Raw genomic sequence first — 24,904 nt, 5'->3', positions numbered from 1 at the left:
ATAGAGGAAGCACTAATTTCTGCTATAAGGCTTAAGGAAGCTTTATGACAGGAGTGGAGTTTGACCTGATCCTTGAAGCATGGTTTAAAAATTCAACTTGTGGACATAGATAGAATGAGAGACCGATGTTAGCAAAGACATTGGGAACAAGAATTCATTTTAAAAGTTGGAGGTTTATTCATTATTTATTTTTCAAGACAAATGTGCAGGTTGAGCATCCCTAATCAGAAAATCCAAAATCTTAAATGTTTCAAAATTTGAAACTTTGGGGGCACCTATATGATGCTCAAATGGAATGTTCACTAGAGCATTTCAGATTTTGGATTTTCTGATTAGGAATGATCAGCCAGTATGTATTCTGCAAATATTCCAAAATCCGAAAAAATACCAAATCGAAAACATTTCTGGTCTCAAGCATTTTGGATAAGGGATACTCAGCCTGTATTTAATACTTCCTGTATGCTAGAACTTCACTTGGTACTTGAGATCCAGGGCCCTGCCCTCAGAAAGTCCATCCTAAGAGATATTCCTTAGGAATTGGTAAGTCATTAGCGGTTGTTCATTAGGAGATAAATCAACAGAACTATACTTGAGTAACTTAAGTTGACAGTAGCAGGTAAAATGTCTATAAAATGTGAGACATTGGCATAAAGAAATCTTTCTTTACTACATTATAGAGTATATTTTATATAATTTAGAGTAGCACAGTTCAAACACAGAAGTATAGTGTTCTGGGACTTTTGTGCACATTTTCATAGAGACCAAAATTTCCCGCCTTCTATTAGCTTGTTAATATACATGATCTTGACAGTCTAGTTCCAATTCTTTCTACGTGTCCCCAGGGACATCATTGTTTTTTCAAAATTTCTTTGTGACTCATCGACCATTGTCATCCATGAGTCAGCCCCTAATTGCATTCCTGGCTTATTCTTGGAAGATCCTCTTGACATGAATATTCTAGGACTTAAAGTTTTTTGATTCCCAGCTTGAAAGTGAAGCCATCTGCTTTATGGTTGAGCTCTTTGAATAATTTAACTTCCTCTGTTATCAATATCAAATTATTAATAAATGCTCTGCTCATTATTTCTTATCGTTGCTTTATTCTTTATATTATTCGTTCATCAACTCATAGCTGAACTACTATATACAAGACATATGAGATATCACAGGGAATATAAAAATGCCCTCAAGAGGATTATAGCAAAGGAAGTAGGAATTTTCTTTTTTGCTTTAGTTCCCTTAGCACAGTTTCTACTTGGAGAAATAGAGTCACGATAGTTTTCCTATGTACTTTCTGATGAGGCGGACTTCAGATAAGTATATTACAAGGTGGAAGAAAATCACTGCTGTAAGAGGGGTACAGACAACATGTTCTGGATCTGATACCAAATTCATCACCAGTGTCCACTATGCCCGGAAGAAAAAAATAAGACAGAAAAACCAGGGAGTTGAGCAAAAAAGATGTATCCCAAGATTTTCATGACAAGATTAAAATAGGCTACTGTTGCAGTGTCCTCTTCCAGATGTAAGAATGTCTCCAGATGTAAAAATATCTACTAAAGGGCATTTATTGAAATAAGTAAATAAATAAATACACACAGTAAAACCATAATTTTGTTCTTTTCTTGCCATCCATCAGATTGGCACAGACCATATGTTATACCTTATTACCACCATCCAATTCAGTCCCTAAAGCACAGATGGGAATATAATTGACCCTAAATATCGAATGATGAAGGTAAAAGTTTTGTACCTTCCAGATTGAATGTTATTTTAATCATCATGAGATTTCTATTTTCCTTTATAATTCTATAACTTATTTGTACTGATGAATTTTAAAAAGTTATTAACATATAATTAATTTTTTTCTTTTTTGTTTATACTTCAATGGTTGCAAAAACATAATTTAATAAAAATTTTTAAAGTTGTTTTAACTGTTAATCTAAACAAAATGGAGTCTAATCTATTAAACCTCTCAGCATTCCTACTGGGAAGCTCCTATTGATCCAATAAATTCATTTTAACACTTTATTTGTATAGAGTCCATTAGTGACTCTTTTCAATTTGCATATTTAATGATAATTTTCACACTACAGCCTATAAAACACGGTAATTTCTAGAACGCTACAGACTTCCACTCTAGAAATTAATATTCATTCCCTTATATCACCATATTTTCTTAAAACCAAATATTCTGCTTTTGCTATTTCTATACCATTATTCTAATCAATTACATTAATAAAATGAAATATGAACTATAATAGTCATTTTTCCATTGTAAATAATCCATACGTAAATACTTTTATATTCTCACATATTATGATATTAAAACACATCACTTCACTTTAGACTAGTGTTTTCAATCTACTTAATCTATTTTTTATTATCATGTCCCTATGGAGCCTATATAGTCATTTTTTCATAATCATCCCCACCATGAAACTTTAATACTCCAGATATATTTTATGTACAGACGCACCATGTGAATGTTTGCCTTTACATAAAATCAATATGACATTTTTGTTCCCAAAGAACCAATTTTCATTCTTTTAGGAAGAAATGTGTGCTTTAGACATCTATTTCTGTTGAACATAGCTCAATGTTGTGGCCTACCCTACAAAAAATCATGGCTGCCTTTTTTTTCTTTAGTTCTCTTTTCCCTTTAAAAACAAAGTTGAATTAGAAAAATTTTACTAAGTTCTTTTGTTTTTGATTTCTTGAAGTGCGATACTATTGTGTTGACATCAATTTTCTTTTTGCTATAGTTTCCTCAGTGCAGTTTTTCTCTGGAGAAATAGTCACCGTAGTTTTCTTGTATTCTTTATCATAGAAGCTACTGCCTTATAAACTAGGTACAACTTCAGCAATACATATTGAACTGTGATTGTTAGTCAGCTGGGAGTACTACTGACAAAGTTACCAGGAATAGCTCCAGTGACATTTAAGTTATTTTTTTGTGTGATAATTGCTTCAGGAATTTCTCAGTCATGCTTGGTTTTTTGGTAGTTTGTAGTTAATTACAGGTTTTCTTCTGTTATGACCTTTAGACTAATGCATCCTAGTATTAAAAGAAGTTAACAAAAGAAGGATAATTAGTTAATTAGCAGTATTTGTTGAGGACTTACTCCTAAAACACACTTTTCCAAGGCTAGATAATAGTTGATGGGTTAGGGAGAGAGAAGGAAATACATAAACATTAGTTCTCAATTTTCACAAGTTCAGCTTTTAATATTGTGAAAGAGAACCAGAGCTGGACAGTAGTTAAAACGATGAAAATAGGCTTCAGTGAGAAACTATGGCAATAGAGAAAAAGCAACCTTAGTAAAGAACTAGCCTCCATTCCCAATACAACATGAACAAGTAGGGATTCAGTGCCAAGGAAAAGGGTGGAGATTTATAGCCACGAGCAAGGATCGGGGGCGAACAATCATTAAGAGGAGACATCAGGGGTAGGTAGGGGGGATTCTTGCTAAACCAAATTAACAGGATTCTTGTTGAAGACAGGCCAGAGGGATCAGATATCAAGGGTAAGGTGTTCTTAACACACTGACTTAGCAGAATTCTTGCTATAACCAAGCTAGGTTTGAGGACAAGGCTCAACGATGAGGCCTCATCAAAAAGAGGACTCAGAGAAGCCTTTCCAAAATTTGGTCAAGGAGAGAGTCTGTCAATGTAAAAAATTGACTAACATAATATTATTTGAACTGTAGCTGTTGCAAGAGATAAATTCATTCATGCATGAACCTTTTATGCCAAAAATTCTACATCTGTAATTTAGATTCAGGATTAAATGTACACATTGAAGGCCATTTGTAAAAATGCCCAGGAACCAAGTCTACAAGTTAATGAAGTGACCATTCCTGTACACAAATGAAAAAGAAGAGGGAAATCCAAAACCAATAAAAATGTTAACACACCATAAAAATCCTTTCAGGGAAAAAGAACAGAAACTTATCTCTACTTGGGAAAAGCAGTATAAACAACAACAAAAAGTAATCCAGTAGGTATTTATGGTTATACTTTATACTTGTACAGGGCTTCAGTGTGATAATTATACCTATTGAGAGGCAGAAAAGATTCAATAACACCATTTCATAGATTATAAAATAGAATCGGAAAGGCTAAATGACTGTCAAAGCTTCACGAGATTTTAGTTCTCTTCCTTCCTTCTTTCTTTTGTATGAGTCATTGTGTTATCTTCTTATTGTGCAATGGTAAAGAAAAAATATAGGGTCCATATCATCACCAGAGGTAAGATAGACATAAAACAGAATTACTCATTATGAGATCATAAAAGAAAAGAAAAAGGTTTGAAAAGTGATTATGCCATGAGAATGATATGATTTGAGGATGCAGGGGCAGCTTTCCTGAGAAAGCTGAAGTTAAGCCGAGCCATTAAAAATGCCTGGCTAAGCAAAGGAATAGGGCTAGAAATGAGGTTTCCCAAGAAATGTGAATAGAACTTATAAAATTCCAGATGCTACAAACAACTAAGAGACTCAAGAAATTTAAGCAAAGCTGAAAAACAGTGACTGAAAATCAAGAACATTCTGGAGAGGTAAGCCAAGGCCAGATCACATAGTCTCGTGGGCCTGTAAGGACTTAATGGAAAATGCAATAAAAACAAAGCAAAACAAGATGAAAATACAGACTCTGATTTCTAGTCTTCTACTTCACTATTTATCTTTCTATTATAAGACTTTGATAAAAATAAAAGCACATGTTCCTAACTAGATCAAGGTCAATTTATATTATGTGTGAGATTCTACATACCAACTGATTTTGCAAAAATAATATGACACCAAACTGCAAAAGAGCCAATTTCTAGCATATGGTACTTGAAATAAACAAATACTGAGAGTCAGACAGCACTTACAGTCAATGACTTGTCATATATCTGAGATTGACTTGCCTCTTGTAATTGGTAAGAGAGAGAAATTTCAACATTTTTAACAATGCAAAAATATTATAAACATTTGAGTGTCTTGAGCTAGCACTGCTTTCACATTTTGAAATATAATGATGATAATATTCATTCATATCATTGTTGAAGAGAAAATCTTATATGTAAAATGTAACAATGTAGTTGACATTGTATTAAAAATTTCATTCACCTCTTTTTAAATCTGGAATTCTTTTTTACATTCAATTAAAGAAATTTTAAATTAGAAATTATATTGACATTCAAAAAGCACATATAACATGCATTACCCATGCAACCTAGAGGTAACAAAATATTTATATTTTATATTTGCCTCAGATATATTTTTAAAGCAATGATACTTAGATACAAATGAATCTCATTTCACTTCTGTTTTATTCCCTTTCCTGTTTCTCTAGAGGTAACTACTATTCTGAAATTAGTACTTACCCTACAAGTGTATTTAAATTTTTTAATTATAATGTATGTGTTCACAAACAATGTAGCATTGTTTTATGTTTTACAACTTGATATAAATAATACCATAATGACATTGTTTTTTCCACCTGAAGTTTCTGAAATTTATCATTGTTTATACATGAGGATCTATTTCAACCACTTTAACTGTTTCTTTTATCAGATTAAAGGAAATATTACAATTTATTTTGCTATTTATTTTTCTCATTTTCATCATAGTAAGTACATTTACGTTGAGCACATTTTAGATGGTTTTTCTCTACACATTGTAAGAGTTTTTTGGGGTAAATGTTTGGATGTGGAATTGTTGGTTGACAGGGTTTTATCACCTTCAAAGATGCTAGATAATACCATATTGCCCTCCTAAATTGTGGTACTAATTAACTCTATTAATAGAAATGGTAAACATTTCAAATTTCACAGATTTTCACTGGTACTTGGTGATCGTCAGCTGTCTCCTCATTTAGAATTTTATGTTCTTCAATAACCTTTAAAAATTATCTCAATTTTACAAACATTTATTTTTAGGTATCATGAAGTTTTTCTTGCTATTCTAAGTATTTTTATTACATTTTTTATTTGCTTGTCACTGACATATAGAAATACTACTGCTTTTTATAGATTGATTCTTCTGGACTATAATCTAGTGAAACTGTCTTATGGGTTCAATATTCTTACTAAAGGACATATATTATTTAATATTCTTTCCATGAAGTTGGACTGTGAGTGGTAAACACTCACAATAAAGATATTTGCCCCCAGTTTTAATATTTTTCTCTTTGTCTTGCTGGTTGACAGGTTTTCTACTAGGGGTAGACTTATTTTTTATCATCCTCAAGCTGAGGATTTATAATAGTTTTTAACTCGTGATCATTCTTTTCTCCTTCATTATTTTTTCAAATATTGTTTCCCTCAACTTCTTCTAATCTCTTCTTTGGCAACTTCTGCTAAACTTCTGTTCAATTTTACAATTCTGTGAGTCAGTTAGCATCATATTTATTTACTTCCCTATGTTAATTTATAGGTAATTTTTTCAGGCCTATATTTCTGATTTTCTATCCTGCAGTTTCTCATCTCTTGTTTAACCCAATCATTGAATTTTTAATTTCAATGACTGCATATTTTTTTCATTTCTGGAAGTAAATTATACATGTTTCTTTTCCAAACCTGGTTACTTTTGAATTTTAATATAGCGTCTATTTTATGTTACTTTTTTCTATTCCTTCTTTGTTTATTCTTCAATCTTCTAATCATGCTTTTACAATTGTACATTTTAAACATATTTTTATGATTTATGTGATAAGAATATGATCACAGATTTTTATGAATACAAAATTTATTTCAGACTACCCTTTCTAGTTCTTTGTGTACAAATATCCTCATTTTTGTGGCTACTGGTTTCCTTTTGTAGTTATTTTCCTTTTGTGTACTTTACTGGCTTTGTGATGAGATCATTTTCAGTTGAGGCTGTATTATTTTTCCTATGGGAATATCATTTCCTTGACTTGTTGAAGAATGCCAGCACATAAGGGGAGAATAAAAATGGATCCCATTCCCATGTGGCACACAGGTTTGGGGATTTGGTCCTACATAAGGTAGTAACTTTTACCCACCCAGAGCCCCTAAGAGAAAAATTTTCTAGCTGCCTCTGTAGGCTTGCAGGAAGAATTTTCTAGCCCCCATTTCACTGTCTGAAAGCATTTCTAGTGTCCCTGCTTCAGTGAGTTCAGCTGCAATTTCCGTCTGTGGGTCCAAATCCTAGTGTCAAGTCCTAGTGAGGGCATTAAAACTCCAAACTTTAGCCCTGATCTTAGAACTAAGACTTGTCTCCCACCCTCCACCCCATGACCCCAGTTGCTCAGTTTAGCTTGAACTTTTGCTTATGCTTAACTTAGATTTCCCTCTTTGGTCTGACATCTAGGAATTTCCCTTTCTTTCCTGAATCTAAATGTTTATAAATCTATTTGCTATGTTTATGCAGCATATCTGCATTTTTAAAATAGCAAAAGTGGGAGAAGTGATGTCCATATCAGCTCAGTATGTCATTTTACCCACAGGAAAAATAATACAGCCTCAACTGAAATGGGCTCATCACAGAGCAGTCATTTAAAATTTATAAAACAAAAAACAATTAGGCCCAAGGCTTCCTAATGAAGCTCTTTTTAAAAATGTCTTCACACTTCAGTAAGATATTTCTTTCTGATAAAAAAATTATTTAAAAACTCGTATGTTATAGTATAAGAGAATAAAGGTACAAATGTTTAAGGTTAATAAGCATTTTGGAGATGAATACTTATATACACATTATTTCATATGTGATTTATATTATTTCTATTTACAGATAAATACTTATTTAAAGTTACTAACTTGGATAGAAATATATGGACACTTATGTATATATTCTTCCCCTTCTGCTAAAAATCTGTCATTTGATTTGAATTTATATCTCCAATATTTTAGTCTTTCAATAAAATTTTGCTTCTTAAGCAGCATTTTGATCCATGCTGTTTTTACAATCAGTTGACATATCTATGTCAAATCATGTTTTTGTGAAACAGTATGAACTGTTACATTAAGTGTCTTTTCAGTATTTAAATACACTACACTAAGTGTCTTTTCAGTATTTAAATTGTATGCATATTTTGTTGAAATGCTAGGTTATTAATTATTTTTTAAACAAGAGACTGTAGGCACTTAATTGTAGTACATTGCATGCACATTTTGATATAACTCATTGTGGCATATTGTGATATTATTGTGATATATAATTCTGTGATGCAATTCATGTTATATGCATATAATTTGTGATTTTTATAATTACGTAGATGTTTTATGAAACTTGCTTTCTGCAAGTTTTTAATCCTGAAATAATTTAGTTTATAAGAACTTACAGTTTTCTATTTAAGATATCACATGGTAGAAAGGCATTTATTTTAATGATGCTATTTACTTAATTTTCATTCTCTTTTATGATTTCTTAATTGCTGTTTATTGTTGCATTTTAATTGTCTGTGTAGAGCTTCAAGTGTCTACACAGGAGGCGTCTTTCTTATTAGGATTATAATAATTCTCAGTACAATATTGAGTTCGGCTGAGAGCAGGCAGTAAGTAGCTCAAGGGGCTTTCCCTTGGAGCCCTGCTAATCACTACAGCTCTCTTGCTCCAGCCTTTCTCACTATATTTACCAAAGAAAATTAACTCGCTTGTTACTCCCTTTCCTTGCAAATACCAGACATCACCACTGTATGAGTGGTAGGTGTAGAAAAACACTTGTTTTTCTTCCCTGTTTGATTTTATATATTCTAGAAACTCAGGAGGTTTCTTTTCCATTTTAAGCTTAGTTTTAACTGTCCTTTATTTGAGCAAGTGGTAAAGGTTAGAGATTTCTGTGGAGTTTTGAAAAGAGAATAAAGCACACACAAGACATGTTTTGATAAATACTAGAGAAGATGCACTAAGAGCCTGCAGGATTGCCCAGAGACATACAAGATGGAGAGGGGAGGTGTCCTTAAGCAAGCAATCACTCACACACTGCTACACAATCTTGGTCGACTCAAGCAATTTTTCATTTCAGATAATATTGGAATGAAATGTAATAGATTAGAAAATTTACTACATTCCAGGACATGGCAACTTTTTACCATGGGCTTGTGGACTTTTCTGCTTACTGTGTCCACAGGAGTTTTATTATTTCAGTAGTTCAAAATAGGAACCTAAATTGCCCCTGATGTAACATATACCTATTATGTAACTATTATTATTATATTTAGCTTGATATTTCCAGACATTCTTGTCCCAATTCATAAACACTTCATTAAAACTAATATTTGCTACTTATATTATGGCTTAATGGTTGTATATGTACACATATGCTCACATGTATCAAATATAACTATATAATATTTTATAGCTGCCTAGATAAGACTAACAGGTTAATAAAAATATTTTTAATAAGGGTCCCTCTTTAATTGAAAATAAAGAAAAAAGTAGTAACTTTCATTTTTACGTAAGTATGGTATGCTAACTTTTTCAAAGAATGGTTCATTCTCTCAGCTAATGTAGTTATACACCGTCTGGTCAGAATGTTATAGAACTCATTACTATAGCTAAAGTAAATCAGTCTTTTCATTTTTCACTTGTGCATGCCTCTATGTTTCATAATGTTTATAAGCTGCAGATGTAATGCATCCCTTGGTGTTAACATGATTTGTTATTAGGTGAGCATGTACAACAAATAAAGTTGCATTTCTTTTTTTTTTTTTTTTTTTTTTTTATTATACTTTAAGTTTTAGGGTACATGTGCACATTGTGCAGGTTAATAAAGTTGCATTTCTAAAAGTAATCTTGGAAGAAAATATTGAGCCTTTAACTAATTCCATTAGGGCTTTGTACTTTTTTATAATTGAACAGAAAAATTTGAATATAATGAGTATTTTAAGACTTATCTGGGTTCAAACTTTAGAAGATTATTTAAAAATTCAGAATAAAACCCTTGACAGAATTCATTTCTGAATTAGATGCAAAGGTAGATTTGAATGCACTTTAGTTTTAAAGGGTTGCTATTTCTAGTGCCGTATATTTTTAAATTAACACACTAGTTGGGCAATGGGGTGAAAGTGTTTTTGTTATAAAATAACAAGCCTTTAAATGTGGTTTATCCTCCGTGCATTTGTAGGCTTTTAGATAAGTGCCTTATAAACATCCTGCTACAGTGAACCTGGTGGGCATTTAAAGACATTTATAGGGTCACCACACGTAGAATAGATTATGGATACTTCCAGAAGTCATTAAAATTGCTTAATGCCAAGGAAATCAACAGAGAAGCCAAGAAAAATAACCTTCTATCTTGACAGTGGGACATTACTGGAATAAACCATGTACCTTGCAGATACAGGGGCCAAAACAAGGATCCTCATTTTTGCTCCCTAACCCACTGCAGTTACAGGCTTTGCAGTCCGGGTAGCCAGTGTAGCCCCTGGCACACCGATCACAGCTCACACCTCCAAAACCAGTTTTGCAATGACAGGATCCAGGTGCCAAACCTAAAGAAAGATGAACCACATATCAACATTTCTAAAACAAGTACATAATTTAGTTGTTAAAGTTTTAATGATAGTAACCTTTAAAATGCTATTTTGACACAAAAATAGATTTTTGATATATATCAATAAAGAAAAGTTAAAACCAAAGAGTAGAGGGTTTAATTAAAAGCTTTCTATGATTACGTGAACATAGCATCTTCTAAGTGTCAATAGAAATATTAAAAATGTAAACAAGAAAGATGAAATCTCAAAGCATCTACCAAACTATGGCTATAGAAAACAATGACCAAGGAGAAATTTCCACAAACGCTAATGCTGATGATGCTACATTGAGAAGAATAAGCAGTAATGAATGCAAAACTAGTGGCTCACGGAACAAGCCTGCTCCACCAGACTATCACAGGTGCAAAGTAGCCTTGGGAATAAAGACATATTACTTAAAATAACAGTTTAACAATGATACTCTAAGAACATGCCACTGGCAGTATTACTAAAGAAAATAAAGGTGTTCATTGGAATTGATATTTTGGGGATAAGAAGCAATAGATGAGGGGAATGAAAAGTTTAAATTTACTTTTTTAACATAGAGAAATACAAAACACAATGTTTATTCATGTCTTTGATTAAAAAATAGAAATAATACAGGATGAATGAATACAACTAACAGACCTTCAAAATCTGGAGAAAGATAAAAGCAAATCAGTAATATATATAGTCCATCAGAAAGAAGAAAGGAGGAGGGAAAAAAAAGGCAAGGAAACATTAGGGAGAGAAAGCAAAAAGCAGAATGACAGAATTAGTGTCAGAAATGCATAGTAAATATATACTAATGAGTTAAGCAGTCTTACTGTTCTTATTAAAAACATAAACATGTAATGTGCACAAGAGATACACAAAATGAACAGGAATATTGCAAATAAAATATTACAAGTAAAAGAAAATGAATGTGTGTCAAGAAAGCGTATGGAAAAGAAAAAAAAGTTGTGAAATATTAAATAGGGCCAAAGTAGAACTCAAATAAACTAGGTTCAGTAAGGCAAGCTCTCATTTTACATTGATAAAAATATAATAAAAACATGATTTAAATTATTACGTTTATGCTTCAAATAAGCACTAATTATCAGTACAAAAATATGTAGACAACAAAATATATTGGAAATAAAAAGTTTAAAAGTCAATGGCTGAAAATGATGCTAACTTACTCATCTTAAGTATTTACAGATGAAGTAAGAAAAAACAGAAAATTTGAATAATCTAACAATATCAAATTACATATTATGTGGTATATAACTAAATATTTACCATAGTTTGTGATTGACTATAAAAAATATTCAATTATCAAAGCAGAAATTATCTAAGGCTTATTTTCTTAACATAAATTACTACTTTTAGATGTGTATCAAATGCCACAAAAATTAAGATTAAATTAATTCTGAATATCAAACATGATGAGAGAATTTTATGCAAAATTCAACTGTTCTAAAAATTAATGCCTAAATATTTCTCTTTAATAACTCTTGGGTTAAAGAGAAAATCAAGACTTCAATTAAAAATAAATAGCTATCTAGGTAGAATATAATAGCAGTAAAAAAGGAACTTAATTTTTGTTGAGTATGGAAAAACTGTACCCAAAAGTAAACTTATAGGCTTAAATAGTCCATTATTTTAAAAATAGATAAATTAAAATTTAATTAATTTAAGTATAAAAAAGAGAAAATATAAACACCACAGGAAATAAAGAGATTTGAAAAAAAGAAAAGCAAGCAAAAGGAAACGGTAACAAAGCTAATCAAGGGTATCAAAAGAGGACAAATTATCAAAGAACTACCACAAACATGTTTTAATGATAGTTAATTTTTTTTATTATTATACTTTAAGTTCTGGAATACATGTGCAGAACATCCAGGTTTGTCATATAGGTATGCATGTGCCATGGTGGTTTGCTGCAGCCATCGACCTGTCATCTACATTAGGTATTTCTCCTAATGCTGTTCCTCCCCTAGACCCCCACCCACTGACAGGCCCTGGCATGTGATGTTCCCCTCCTTGTGTTCATGTGTTCTCATTGTTCAACTCCCACTTACGAGTAAGAACATGCGGTGGTTTTCTGTAATGCTAGTTAATTTTTACAGACTGTTTTCAAAACTTGAAACTCTTATGGTCATATAAAAATGGAGAGCTATGTAATTCAATTTATGAAGCAAATTCTAACTTGATACCCAAATGCAAACGATAACCCAAAATTAACAAAACTGCTAAGACTCAAATAGCACTTATCTTATGGTAGTCATTATACTTAGCATTACACAAAACACAGGGGTTAATTCAGTTAGTACTCAAAACATCTATATGAGATAGACACTATTATTTTTCCTGTTTCACAGATGAGGTAACTAAGGCATGGAGAAATTAAGTGATTTGCCAAAGGAGCACAACTGGTGGGTGTCTGAGTCACAGGCAATTAACTTATGAATCCAGATGAGCAAAACACCAAACTGAATCCTAAAGTACATTAAAAGGATCCTCTATGATGTCCAAGTAGAACATACTCTGGTAAAATAAATATTGTTTGATATTAGTAAGTTCATTTCTAATAGACTACCCAATAGACCAAATGGGAAATAAATCTGATAATTTTAATAAAGTTTGCAAAGGCATTAAATAGTTTAACATTTATTTCTGATGTTAAAATTTCCAGAAATTGAGGCTAAATGTAGAAGTACTTCATGTATTAAACAATGTCTCTCTTAACTTTTATTTCTGGAAGTATTGTAGACTAGATGTCCAAAAAACCCCTCCTGTTCAGAACAGTTGAAGATACAGAATAAAATTAAACGTAGAAAAATAGATAGGTAGGTAGGTAGGTAGGTAGGTAGATAGATCGAAAGATAGATGGCAGATAATAGAATTGTTGCGCTGGTATGAAATAAAGAAACCCCTTGGAGACGAGAAACTACAAAATCGACTTCTAGAAAAGTTACGTCATTCTTTAAAACAATGTCTTTCCTGGAGTTGACTGGCAAATTCTGATGACTAGACTACAGTTCATGGAGCATGGTTTTACAGAAGAACAACAAAAAATTCTAGGTCCTATATAAGGTAGGTCATTATCACATAACTTCATGTAAATTCAAGGCTTCTGAAAGAATAAACTAAGAAATACATATGCACACATACATCCACAAAACACACACACACACACACACACACACACACTTACGAAACATAAGAAAATGAAGTCCATATGAATAAGAGAAGAGAAATAAAAATGCAGACTCAGACTCAATAACAGAGTGCTTCTAACAGATTCCAAAAATAAAATAAATATATTTAATATGTCTAAAGAGCTGAAAGTAATATTAAATGTAGATGAGTAAAAAAGAGTATTGGAAAACAAAATGTAGTTTGAAAATTTCCTTATGAAATATAACAAAGTAAATTCCAGATGGATTAAAAAATTAAGTATTATAAAATGAAATCATACAAATGAAGAAAACAAATACATTTTTCTAATCTTGGGATAGATGAGAGTTCTAGGATTATAAAGGATGTAAGAAATACACCAAAAAATCAAAATATATAATAATCATGGGTTGGTATCATTATTATAAGTAAAGAATTTTACCTGAACTTTGACAGGTCATTACATAAAATTTTTGAAGTTTGTGCATTAGAAATTATCAACAGTAGTGAGACACAAAGCAAATCTGAAAACTGATTATTAAAAAATGATATACTATCACTGTTTTTAATATTTAAAGTGCTCTTACAAATCTACGAGGGAAAAAACTTCCTTCTACTAAAAGAAAATGAAGAAAACTAAAAGAAAAATCAGAAAAGAAATACATAGTATTTCCCTCGTAATCAAATGAATGCCAGTAATACACTAAAATATCCTTTTCTACTATCTGGTTATGTAATCTGATGAAGAAGTGCAAACCATGAGACCACATCTTACACTCTTTCCTAAATAAGTTATCAGAGCAAGCATGAAGATAAAAATGACCTACAAATATGTGTCCAATTTTGCAATTCGAGCCTGCATCAAATAATATGTATCTAATTACAGTATTACAATCTTGATTATTATATTTCTATTTTTGAATTATAAGCATTAATTATTGGTCCAGAGCTGAATGTAACTGTGAAAATCTTTGAAAAGATTTCAAAGATATGTAATTGACAGACACTGACAAGTGGTGAAGAATGTAGGGATGATAGTCTTTATCACAGCTTATATAGTAGGACCTCAAGAGAAAGTCTAAATGTAGTCACTGATGAAATAGACATGTAAGCTCTCTTGAACATGATAAAGATATCGTAGAAGAAACACATAATAAAAATGTATGGATGGTGGAATGAAGGAGGGAGGTGTTGTGAATGATACATTTCTTCACCTTTCAAGACGGAGAGTCAATAGGCAATATGTAATGGTGATAAAAGTACTGATAAGAATATTATTTAGATATTAAAGGTAACTCACTAAAAAACTGAATCGGGGAGAGGAGCCAAGATGGCCGAATAGGAACAGCTCCGGTCTACAGCTCCCAGCGTGAGCGACGCAGAAGACGGTGATTTCTGCATTTCCATCTGAGGTACCGGGTTCCTCTCACTAGGAGTGCCAGACAGTGGGCGCAGGTCAGTGGGTACGCGCACCGTGCGCGAGCCGAAGCAGGGTGAGGCATTGCCTCCCTTGGGAAGCGCAAGGGGTCAGGGAGTTCCCTTTCCAAGTCAAAGAAAGGGGTGACGGACGGCACCTGGAAAATCGGGTCACTCCCACTCGAATACTGCGCTTTTCCGACGGGCTTAAAAAACGGCGCACCACGAGATTATATCCGGCACCTGGCTTGGAGGGTCCTACGCCCACGGAGTCTCCTGATAGCTAGCACAGCAGTCTGAGATCAAACTGCAAGGCGGCAACGAGGCTGGGGGAGGGGCGCCCACCATTGCCCAGGCTTGATTAGGTAAACAAAGCAGCCTGGAAGCTCGAACTGGGTGGAGCCCACCACAGCTCAAGGAGGCCTGCCTGCCTCTGTAGGCTCCACCTCTGGGGGCAGGGCACAGACAAACAAAAAGACAGCAGTAACCTCTGCAGACTTAAATGTCCCTGTCTGACAGCTTTGAAGAGAGCAGTGGTTCTCCCAGCACGCAGCTGGAGATCTGAGAACGGGCAGACTGCCTCCTCAAGTGGGTCCCTGACCCCTGACCCCTGAGCAGCGTAACTGGGAGGCACCCCCAAGCAGGGGCACACTGACACCTCACACGGCAGGGTATTGCAACAGACCTGCAGCTGAGGGTCCTGTCTGTTAGAAGGAAAACTAACTAACAGAAAGGACATCCACACCAAAAACCCATCTGTACATCACCATCATCAAAGACCAAAAGTAGATAAAACCACAAATATGGGGAAAAAACAGAACAGAAAAACTGGAAACTCTAAAAAGCAGAGCGCCTCTCCTCCTCCAAAGGAACGCAGTTCCTCACCACCAACGGAACAAAGCTGGATGGAGAATGACTTTGACGAGCTGAGAGAAGAAGGCTTCAGATGATCAAATTACTCTGAGCTACGGGAGGACATTCAAACCAAAGGCAAAGAAGTTGAAAACTTTGAAAAAAATTTAGAAGAATGTATAATTAGAATAACCAATACAGAGAAGTGCTTAAAGGAGCTGATGGAGCTGAAAACTAAGGCTCGAGAACTACGTGAAGAATGCAGAAGCCTCAGGAGCTGATGCTATCAACTGGAAGAAAGGGTATCAGCGATGGAAGATGAAATGAATGAAATGAAGCGAGAAGGAAGGTTAGAGAAAAAAGAATAAGAAGAAATGAGCAAAGCCTCCAAGAAATATGGGACTATGTGAAAAGACCAAATCTATGTCTGATTGGTGTACCTGAAAGTGATGGGGAGAATGGAACCAAGTTGGAAAACACTCTGCAGGATATTATCCAGGAGAACTTCCCCAATCTAGCAAGGCAGGCCTACGTTCAGATTCAGGAAATACAGAGAACACCACAAAGATACTCCTCGAGAAGAGCAACTCCAAGACACATAATTGTCAGATTCACCAAAGCTGAAATGAAGGAAAAAATGTTAAGGGCAGCCAGAGAGAAAGGTCAGGTTACCCTGAAAGGGAAGCCCATCAGACTAACAGCGGATCTCTCGGCAGAAACCCTACAAGCCAGAAGAGAGTGGGGGCCAATATTCAACATTCTTAAAGAAAAGAATTTTCAACCCAGAATTTCATATCCAGCCAAACTAAGCTTCATAAGTGAAGGAGAAATAAAATACTTCACAGACAAGCAAATGCTGAGAGATTTTGTCACCACCAGGCCTGCCCTAAAAGAGCTCCTGAAGGAATCGCTAAACATGGAAAGGAACAACCGGTACCAGCCGCTGCAAAATCATGCCAAAATGTAAAGACCATCAAGACTGGGAAGAAACTGCATCAACTAATGAGCAAAATAACCAGCTAACATCATAATGACAGGATCAAATTCACACATAACAATATTAACTTTAAATGTAAATGGACTAAATGCTCCAATTAAAAGACACAGACTGGCAAATTGGATAAAGAGTCAAGACCCATCAGTGTGCTGTATTCAGGAAACCCATCTCACGTGCAGAGACACACATAGGCTCAAAATAAAAGGATGGAGGAAGATCTACCAAGCAAACGGAAAACAAAAAAAGGCAGGGGTTGCAATCCTAGTCTCTGATAAAACAGACTTTAAACCAACAAAGATCAAAAGAGACAAAGAAGGCCATTACATAATGGTAAAGGGATCAATTCAACAAGAAGAGCTAACTATCCTAAATATATATGCACCCAATACAGGAGCACCCAGATTCATAAAGCAAGTCCTGAGTGACCTACAAAGAGACTTAGACTCCCACACATTAATAATGGGAGACTTTAACACCCCACTGTCAATATTAGACAGATCAACGAGACAGAAAGTCAACAAAGATACCCAGGAATTGAACTCAGCTCTGCACCAAGCAGACCTAATAGACATCTACAGAACTCTCCACCCCAAATCAACAGAATATACATTTTTTTCAGCACCACACCACACCTATTCCAAAATTGACCACATACTTGGAAGTAAAGCTCTCCTCAGCAAATGTAAAAGAACAGAAATTATAACAAACTATCTCTCAGACCACAGTGCAATCAAACTAGAACTCAGGATTAAGAATCTCATTCAAAACCGCTCAACTACATGGAAACTGAACAACCTGCTCCTGAATGACTACTGGGTACATAATGAAAAGAAGGCAGAAATAAAGATGTTCTTTGAAACCAACGAGAACAAAGACACAACATACCAGAATCTCTGGGACGCATTCAAAGCAGTGTGTAGAGGGAAATTTATAGCACTAAATGCCCACAAGAGAAAGAAGGAAAGATCCAAAATTGACACCCTAACATCACAATTAAAAGAACTAGAAAATCAAGAGCAAACACATTCAAAAGCTAGCAGAAGGCAAGAAATAACTAAAATCAGAGCAGAACTGAAGGAATAGAGACACAAAAAACCCTTCAAAAAATTAATGAATCCAGGAGCTGGTTTTTTGAAAGGGTCAACAAAATTGATAGACCGCTAGCAAGACTAATAAAGAAAAAAAGAGAGAAGAATCTAATAGAAGCAATAAAAAATGATAAAGGGGATATCACCACCGATCCCACAGAAATACAAACTACCATCAGAGAATACTACAAACACCTCTACGCAAATAAACTAGAAAGTCTAGAAGAAATAGATAAATTCCTCGACACATACACTCTCCCAAGACTAAACCAGGAAGAAGTTGAATCTCTGAATAGACCAATAACAGGATCTGAAATTGTGGCAATAATCAATAGCTTACCAGCCAAAAAGAGTCCAGGACCAGATGGATTCACAGCTGAATTCTACCAGAGGTACAAGGAGGAACTGGTACCATTCCTTCTGAAACTATTCCAATCAATAAAAATAGAGGGAATCCTCCCTAACTCATTTTATGAGGCCCGCATCATTCTGATACCAAAGCCAGGCAGAGACACAACAAAAAAAGAGAATTTTAGACCAATATCCTTGATGAACATTGATGCAAAAATCCTCAATAAAATACTGGCAAAACGAATCCAGCAGCACATCAAAAAGCTTATCCACCATGATCAAGTGGGCTTCATCCCTGGGATGCAAGGCTGGTTCAATATATGCAAATCAATAAATGTAATCCAGCATATAAACAGAGCCAAAGACAAAAACCGCATGATTATCTCAATAGATGCAGAAAAAGCCTTTGACAAAATTCAACAACCCTTCATGCTAAAAAACTCTCAATAAATTAGGTATTGATGGGACGTATTTCAAAATAATAAGAGCTATCTATGACAAACCCGCAGCCAATATCATACTGAATGGGCAAAAACTGGAAGCGTTCCCTTTGAAAACTGGCACAAGACAGGGATGCCCTCTCTCACCACTCCTATTCAACATAGTGTTGGAAGTTCTGGCCAGGGTAATTAGGCAGGAGAAGGAAATAAAGGGTATTCAATTAGGAAAAGAGGAAGTCAAATTGTCCCTGTTTGCAGACGACATGATTGTATATCTAGAAAACCCCATTGTCTCAGCCCAAAATCTCCTTAAGCTGATAAGCAACTTCAGCAAAGTCTCAGGATACAAAATCAATGTACAAAAGTCACAAGCATTCTTATACACCAACAACAGACAAACAGAGAGCCAAATCATGAGTGAACTCCCATTCACAATTGCTTCAAAGAGAATAAAATACCTAGGAATCCAACTTACAAGGGATGTGAAGGACCTCTTCAAGGAGAACTACAAACCACTGCTCAAGGAAATAAAAGAGGATACAAACAAATGGAAGAACATTCCATGCTCATGGGTAGGAAGAATCAATATCGTGAAAATGGCCATACTGCCCAAGGTAATTTACAGATTCAATGCCATCCCCATCAAGCTACCAATGCCTTTCTTCACAGAATTGGAAAAAACTACTTTAAAGTTCATATGGAACCAAAAAAGAGCCCGCATCGCCAAGTCAGTCCTAAGCCAAAAGAACAAAGCTGGAGGCATCACACTACCTGACTTCAAACTATACTACAAGGCTACAGTAACCAAAACAGCATGGTACTGGTACCAAAACAGAGATATAGATCAATGGAACAGAACAGAGCCCTCAGAAATAACACCGCATATCTACAACTATCTGATCTTTGACAAACCTGAGAAAAACAAGCAATGGGGAAAGGATTCCCTGTTTAATAAATGGTGCTGGGAAAACTGGCTAGCCATATGGAGAAAGCTGAAACTGGATCCCTTCCTTACACCTTATACAAAAATCAATTCAAGATGGATTAAAGACTTAAACGTTAGACCTAAAGCCATAAAAACCCTAGAAGAAAACCTAGGCATTACCATTCAGGACATAGGCATGGGCAAGGACTTCATGTCTAAAACACCAAAAGCAATGGCAACAAAAGACAAAATTGACGAATGGGATCTAATTAAACTAAAGAGCTTCTGCACAGCAAAAGAAACTACCATCAGAGTGAACAGGCAACCTACAAAATGGGAGAAAATTTTCGCAACCTACTCATCTGACAAAGGGCTAATATCCAGAATCTACAATGAACACAAACAAATTTACAAGAAAAAAAAAACAACCCCCTCAAAAAGTGGGCGAAGGACATGAACAGACACTTCTCAAAAGAAGACATTTATGCAGCCAAAAAACACATGAAAAAATGCTCATCATCACTGGCCATCAGAGAAATGCAAATCAAAACCACAATGAGATACCATCTCACACCAGTCAGAATGGCAATCATTAAAAAGTCAGGAAACAACAGGTGCTGGAGAGGATGTGGAGAAATAGGAACACTTTTACACTGTTGGTGGGACTGTAAACTAGTTCAACCATTGTGGAAGTCAGTGTGGCGATTCCTCAGGGATCTAGAACTGGAAATACCATTTGACCCAGCCATCCCATTACTGGGTATATACCCAAAGGACTGTAAATCATGCTGCTAAAAAAAAACATGCACATGTATGTTTACTGCAGCATTATTCACAATAGCAAAGACTTGGAACCAACCCAAATGTCCAACAATGATAGACTGGATTAAGAAAATGTGGCACATATACACCACGGAATACTATGCAGCCATAAAAAAGGATGAGTTCATGTCCTTTGTAGGGACATGGATGAAATTGGAAACCATCATTCTCAGTAAACTATCTCAAGAACAAAAAACCAAACACCACATATTCTCACTCATAGGTGGGAATTGAACAATGAGATCACATGGACACAGGAAGGGGAATATTACACTCTGGGGACTGTTGTGGGGTGGGGGGAGGGGGGAGGGATTGCATTGGGAGATATACCTAATGCTAGATGACGAGTTACTGGGTGCAGTGCACCAGCATGGCACATGTATACATATGTAACTAACCTGCACATTGTGCACATGTACCCTAAAACTTAAAGTATAATTAAGAAAAAAAAAAACTGAATTGGAAAAAAGGCTCAATATTTTTAAATTTGGAAGTAAGACTGGGATAAATAGGTTGAGGACACTTATTATTTTATTTCTTTACTATTAAGAATTTATTTTACTATGTATTGTTTTTACAATAATTGAAAAATAATTATATGGAATAAGTATTATTAAAGGATTGGTTAAAATAAACAAAAATTTGAAACAATCTTAATGTTCATATAAAGTTGAGAGGGTAAATAATTATGGCACGACCATATAACAATGTGTTATTTAGGTGCTGAAGCCAGACTTCAGAGAAAGCTTTCATAGATTTTTGGGGAAACTCATCACATAAAGTTAAGAGGAGCAATATCAGAAATTTTTGTATGCATTATGACAGAAATATATGAAAATGTTAATAGTGGTATCTCTCCTGAATTACCACTGAATTGTATATTTATTTTTCTACTTTTCCATTTTTATTCTGTGATCATATACTCATTACTCAAAAAGGGGTAGGGAAGAGTTAAATGATATTGATGAAAACAACATTGTGATTTACTTGTAAACACAAAGAGAAAAGAAGGCTTGAAACGAAAAGTGAGCTCAGTAATTCATCATTCGACTATCAAAACGTATCCGTTTTTTAATATTTCGAAATTTAGTCTACATGTAATGCTCAGATTGATAATCCTACAGTTTTATAAAGAAAGCAGGTAACAAGAATTGTACCTAAGAAACATTGCTGGTCTTTTAACGCTAAAGTCATTAGGGAAAAAAAAACTACATTGTAACCTTGATTACTTTTAGTCTTTCTGGAGAAGAAGCATCCCAGTGCAGTCTATGAATTTCCTACTTAAACTTGGCGAGCAACTGCCCTGGAAGTAGCTCCCAAACGCTTTTATATCAAGGAGTTATGTTGGCATTTGATTCCTTAATGTTTGGAGTTCATGAATTTCATTCCTCAAAGGAAGTGTTTAGCTTAAATTAGTGTCAGCCTCTTTCTGTTCATTAATTCATGACTACTACCTTCTTAGTCCTTTATGAACATTTCTTGCTTTCTATATTATTGCCTACATCTCAATGTGTGAGTTCTTCTATTTGCTTTTCCCACTACAGCACACACATTCCTCAGTGAACGCTGGCATTTCATGCTAGAACTTATAGAAGCTACAAACAATCTAATAAATTACACGATATGAAAAAATTACATATACCACACATATGTGATTGACTCTCTCTCTTTCTTTATCTCTGTGTGTGTGTGTGTGTATCTCAAAATACATAATTCAACTCTTCTTGCTATGAAAACATTATAATTAAACATGAAAGTAATTATTGAGATGAGTTTAAAAACCGCTTCCTGGAGGGAACGCTAATACACTGATAGATTAAAGAATAAATTTATTACATGAATGACATTTACTGCAAAATATTCTTCTGAAAATAATCATATTTGGCTTTTAGTTGTCCTTTTATCAGAGCAGTGACATTCTGCTGCAGCTCTCACCTCGTCGAGCATGTTTCTCATCCTTGACACAGACTTCATTTAAGGAACCAATTGGATCGCAATGACATGGCTGGCATGGCCTTGGATAATTTGGAGATACCTAACAAAAATATTAAAATGAACTTAACCAAGTGTAATAAAAACAGCAATATTTTTCATTTCAGCAAACTTTTATAGACAAAGTAGTTTTAATAATACAGAGCAGCAAATTATTGAGAAAACTATAAGAATTACCTTTAATACATGTTTATAATTTCTAAAATCCAGTTCTTTTACATGCTTACACAAAAGTAAATATAATAGAATAATAAATTCCTATATATTTGTTACTTAGATTCAATAATTATTGATATTTTCATGTTTTATTCCTTTTTATCTTGTATACATAGTGTATTAACAAAGCTAGTTTACTTAAACAAAACTACACTGTGTTCATATACTGTATATACAAGATTTATTTTCCAGATGTAATAGGAAAAAAAAGAAACTAAATTATTTGCCCAAGAAATGCCCACCTATTCAATATAGTTCATATGTATATATATCTAGGCTTAATTTACAAATGAAAACTTGTTTGCTACTATAAATCAGTGTTAAAATTAGACTTATTTATATACCTCACTGAATCTCAATTAACTAAGCTCACAGATCAGTTTCAAAATCATCATTTGTTTAAGATACATTCATTCATTCCCCCATTATGAAGTTAGGACTGTGCACAGAATAGGTAAGGCATATTTTATATACACATATAAATTAAATGTCATTAAGTGGAAAAATCTAAAATCAAATTTTAAGACAATAATTTTATGAACATCATAGAGATAAATTCTTTAGCTGTTAAACTGCAATTCACAAAATTTGCATAACAATACCCTTCCCAGCCTTAACTGATCCCTTTATTGTATATTCACTCAGGAGATTCTAGGAAATTCAGTGGAAAGCAACCGCTGGAAACTGAACAAGGTGAGAAGAGTTTTCAGGTGCTACCAACCATAAAGTAAAGAGAATTCAGACTTTAAGTTAACTACATTAGAAATGTTTGATGAATACCTGGAGTTTTCCACTAATCTGTCCTAACAAAGTATGAAAGTAAACTTTCATGACTTCATGGTGATCACTCAGCAAGTTTATTACTAATTAGAACCAATTCAAAATCTTCCGAGGAACATAACAGAAACCAGTGTCTGCATTGTATTCTCCGAAATGTCCTGTAGAGATGATAAATTACAGTAGTCCTCACCTCATCTGTAGTTTTGCTGTCTGAGGTTTCAGTTATCATGGTTAACCACAGTTCAAAAATATTAAATGGAAAACTCCAGAAATAAATAACTGAAAAGTTTTAATTTGCATGCCATTTTGAATAGTGTGGTGAAATCTCGGGCCATCTTGCTCTGTCGCACCAGGGATATGAATCATCCCATTGTCCAGCATATCTATGCTGTATAGACACTACCCTCCTGTTAGTCACTTAGTCCCATCACAGGTATCAGATAGAAAAAACATAGTATATATAGGTTTGGTACTATCTGTGATTTCAGGTATCAACTGGGGTTCCTGGAACATATCCTCTGTGAATAAAGGAGGACTACTGTATTAGATATATGGGAAAGAAACAGGAAAATGTTGTCCTTATTAAAAAAAGAAGTTGATAAAAGCAGATCCTGAGGTGACCCAGATATTGAAATTAGCATACAAGGAAGTCAACGTAAGTTCTGTAAATATGTCCAAGAATATAAAGGGAACAATGTTTATAATGAGTGAAGGTATGGAGTATTTCAGAGGAGAAATGGAAGCTCTAAGGAACATAAGAACTCCAGAAAGCTGAAAAGTAAAATACCTCAATTTAATAATTCACTGGATATGCTTAACATCAGGTAGAGATGATAGGAGGAAGAGTAGTCAACCTAATGACTACTTTTGTAGTCATCTGGCCATAGGCCAGGATTTGGTCTACAGGCCAAAGTTTTCTCAAACATGATACTATTGTTAAAAGTAAATATAATGAGAATTTATTTATTTATTTATTTGTATTTATTTTTGAGATAGGGTCTTGCTCTCTTGTCCAGGCTGAAGTGCACTGGTGCAAGCTTGACCCACTGCAACCTCACTTCCTGGGTTCAAGCTATTCTCCTGCCTCAGTCTCCTGAGTAGGTGATATTACAGGTGCCTGCCACCATGCCTGGCTAAATTTTGTATTTTTAATAGAGACAGGGTTTCACCATGTTGGCCAGGTTGGTCTTGAACTCCTGACCGCAAGTGACTTGCTCGCTTCGGCCTTCCAAAGTACTGGGATTACTGGTGTGAGCCACTGTGCCCAGCCTAATGAGAATATTTTAAAATCAGCTAGTAAATTAAAGATACATTATATCTAGACCAAAGTATAATGACAGATAAATGGAAATGATCCAATCTAAAGAACGGAGAAAGAAAAAAAATTACTTAGCACTGCCTC

General features: G+C 34.4%; 1 protein-coding gene across 4 annotated transcripts in view; it reads right to left on the bottom strand.

The window, feature by feature from the left end:
- Positions 1 to 24,904, bottom strand: part of LAMA2 (laminin subunit alpha 2) — a 634,923-nt gene that overhangs the window by 337,092 nt on the left and 272,927 nt on the right. For all 4 annotated transcript variants that reach the window (XM_016956287.4, XM_054686299.2, XM_054686300.2 and 1 more), the window contains exons 9-10: positions 22,450 to 22,549; positions 10,280 to 10,440 (exon numbers count right to left, since the gene is read on the bottom strand). In XM_016956287.4, coding sequence (XP_016811776.1) covers positions 10,280 to 10,440; positions 22,450 to 22,549 — 261 coding nt within the window. The remainder of the gene's footprint in view (positions 1 to 10,279; positions 10,441 to 22,449; positions 22,550 to 24,904) is intronic.

The sequence above is a fragment of the Pan troglodytes genome, chromosome 5 (assembly GCF_028858775.2).
Source record: "Pan troglodytes isolate AG18354 chromosome 5, NHGRI_mPanTro3-v2.0_pri, whole genome shotgun sequence".
In the NCBI taxonomy this organism is placed as follows: Eukaryota; Metazoa; Chordata; class Mammalia; order Primates; family Hominidae; genus Pan; species Pan troglodytes.
This window is presented reverse-complemented; position numbering and strand designations above follow the sequence as displayed.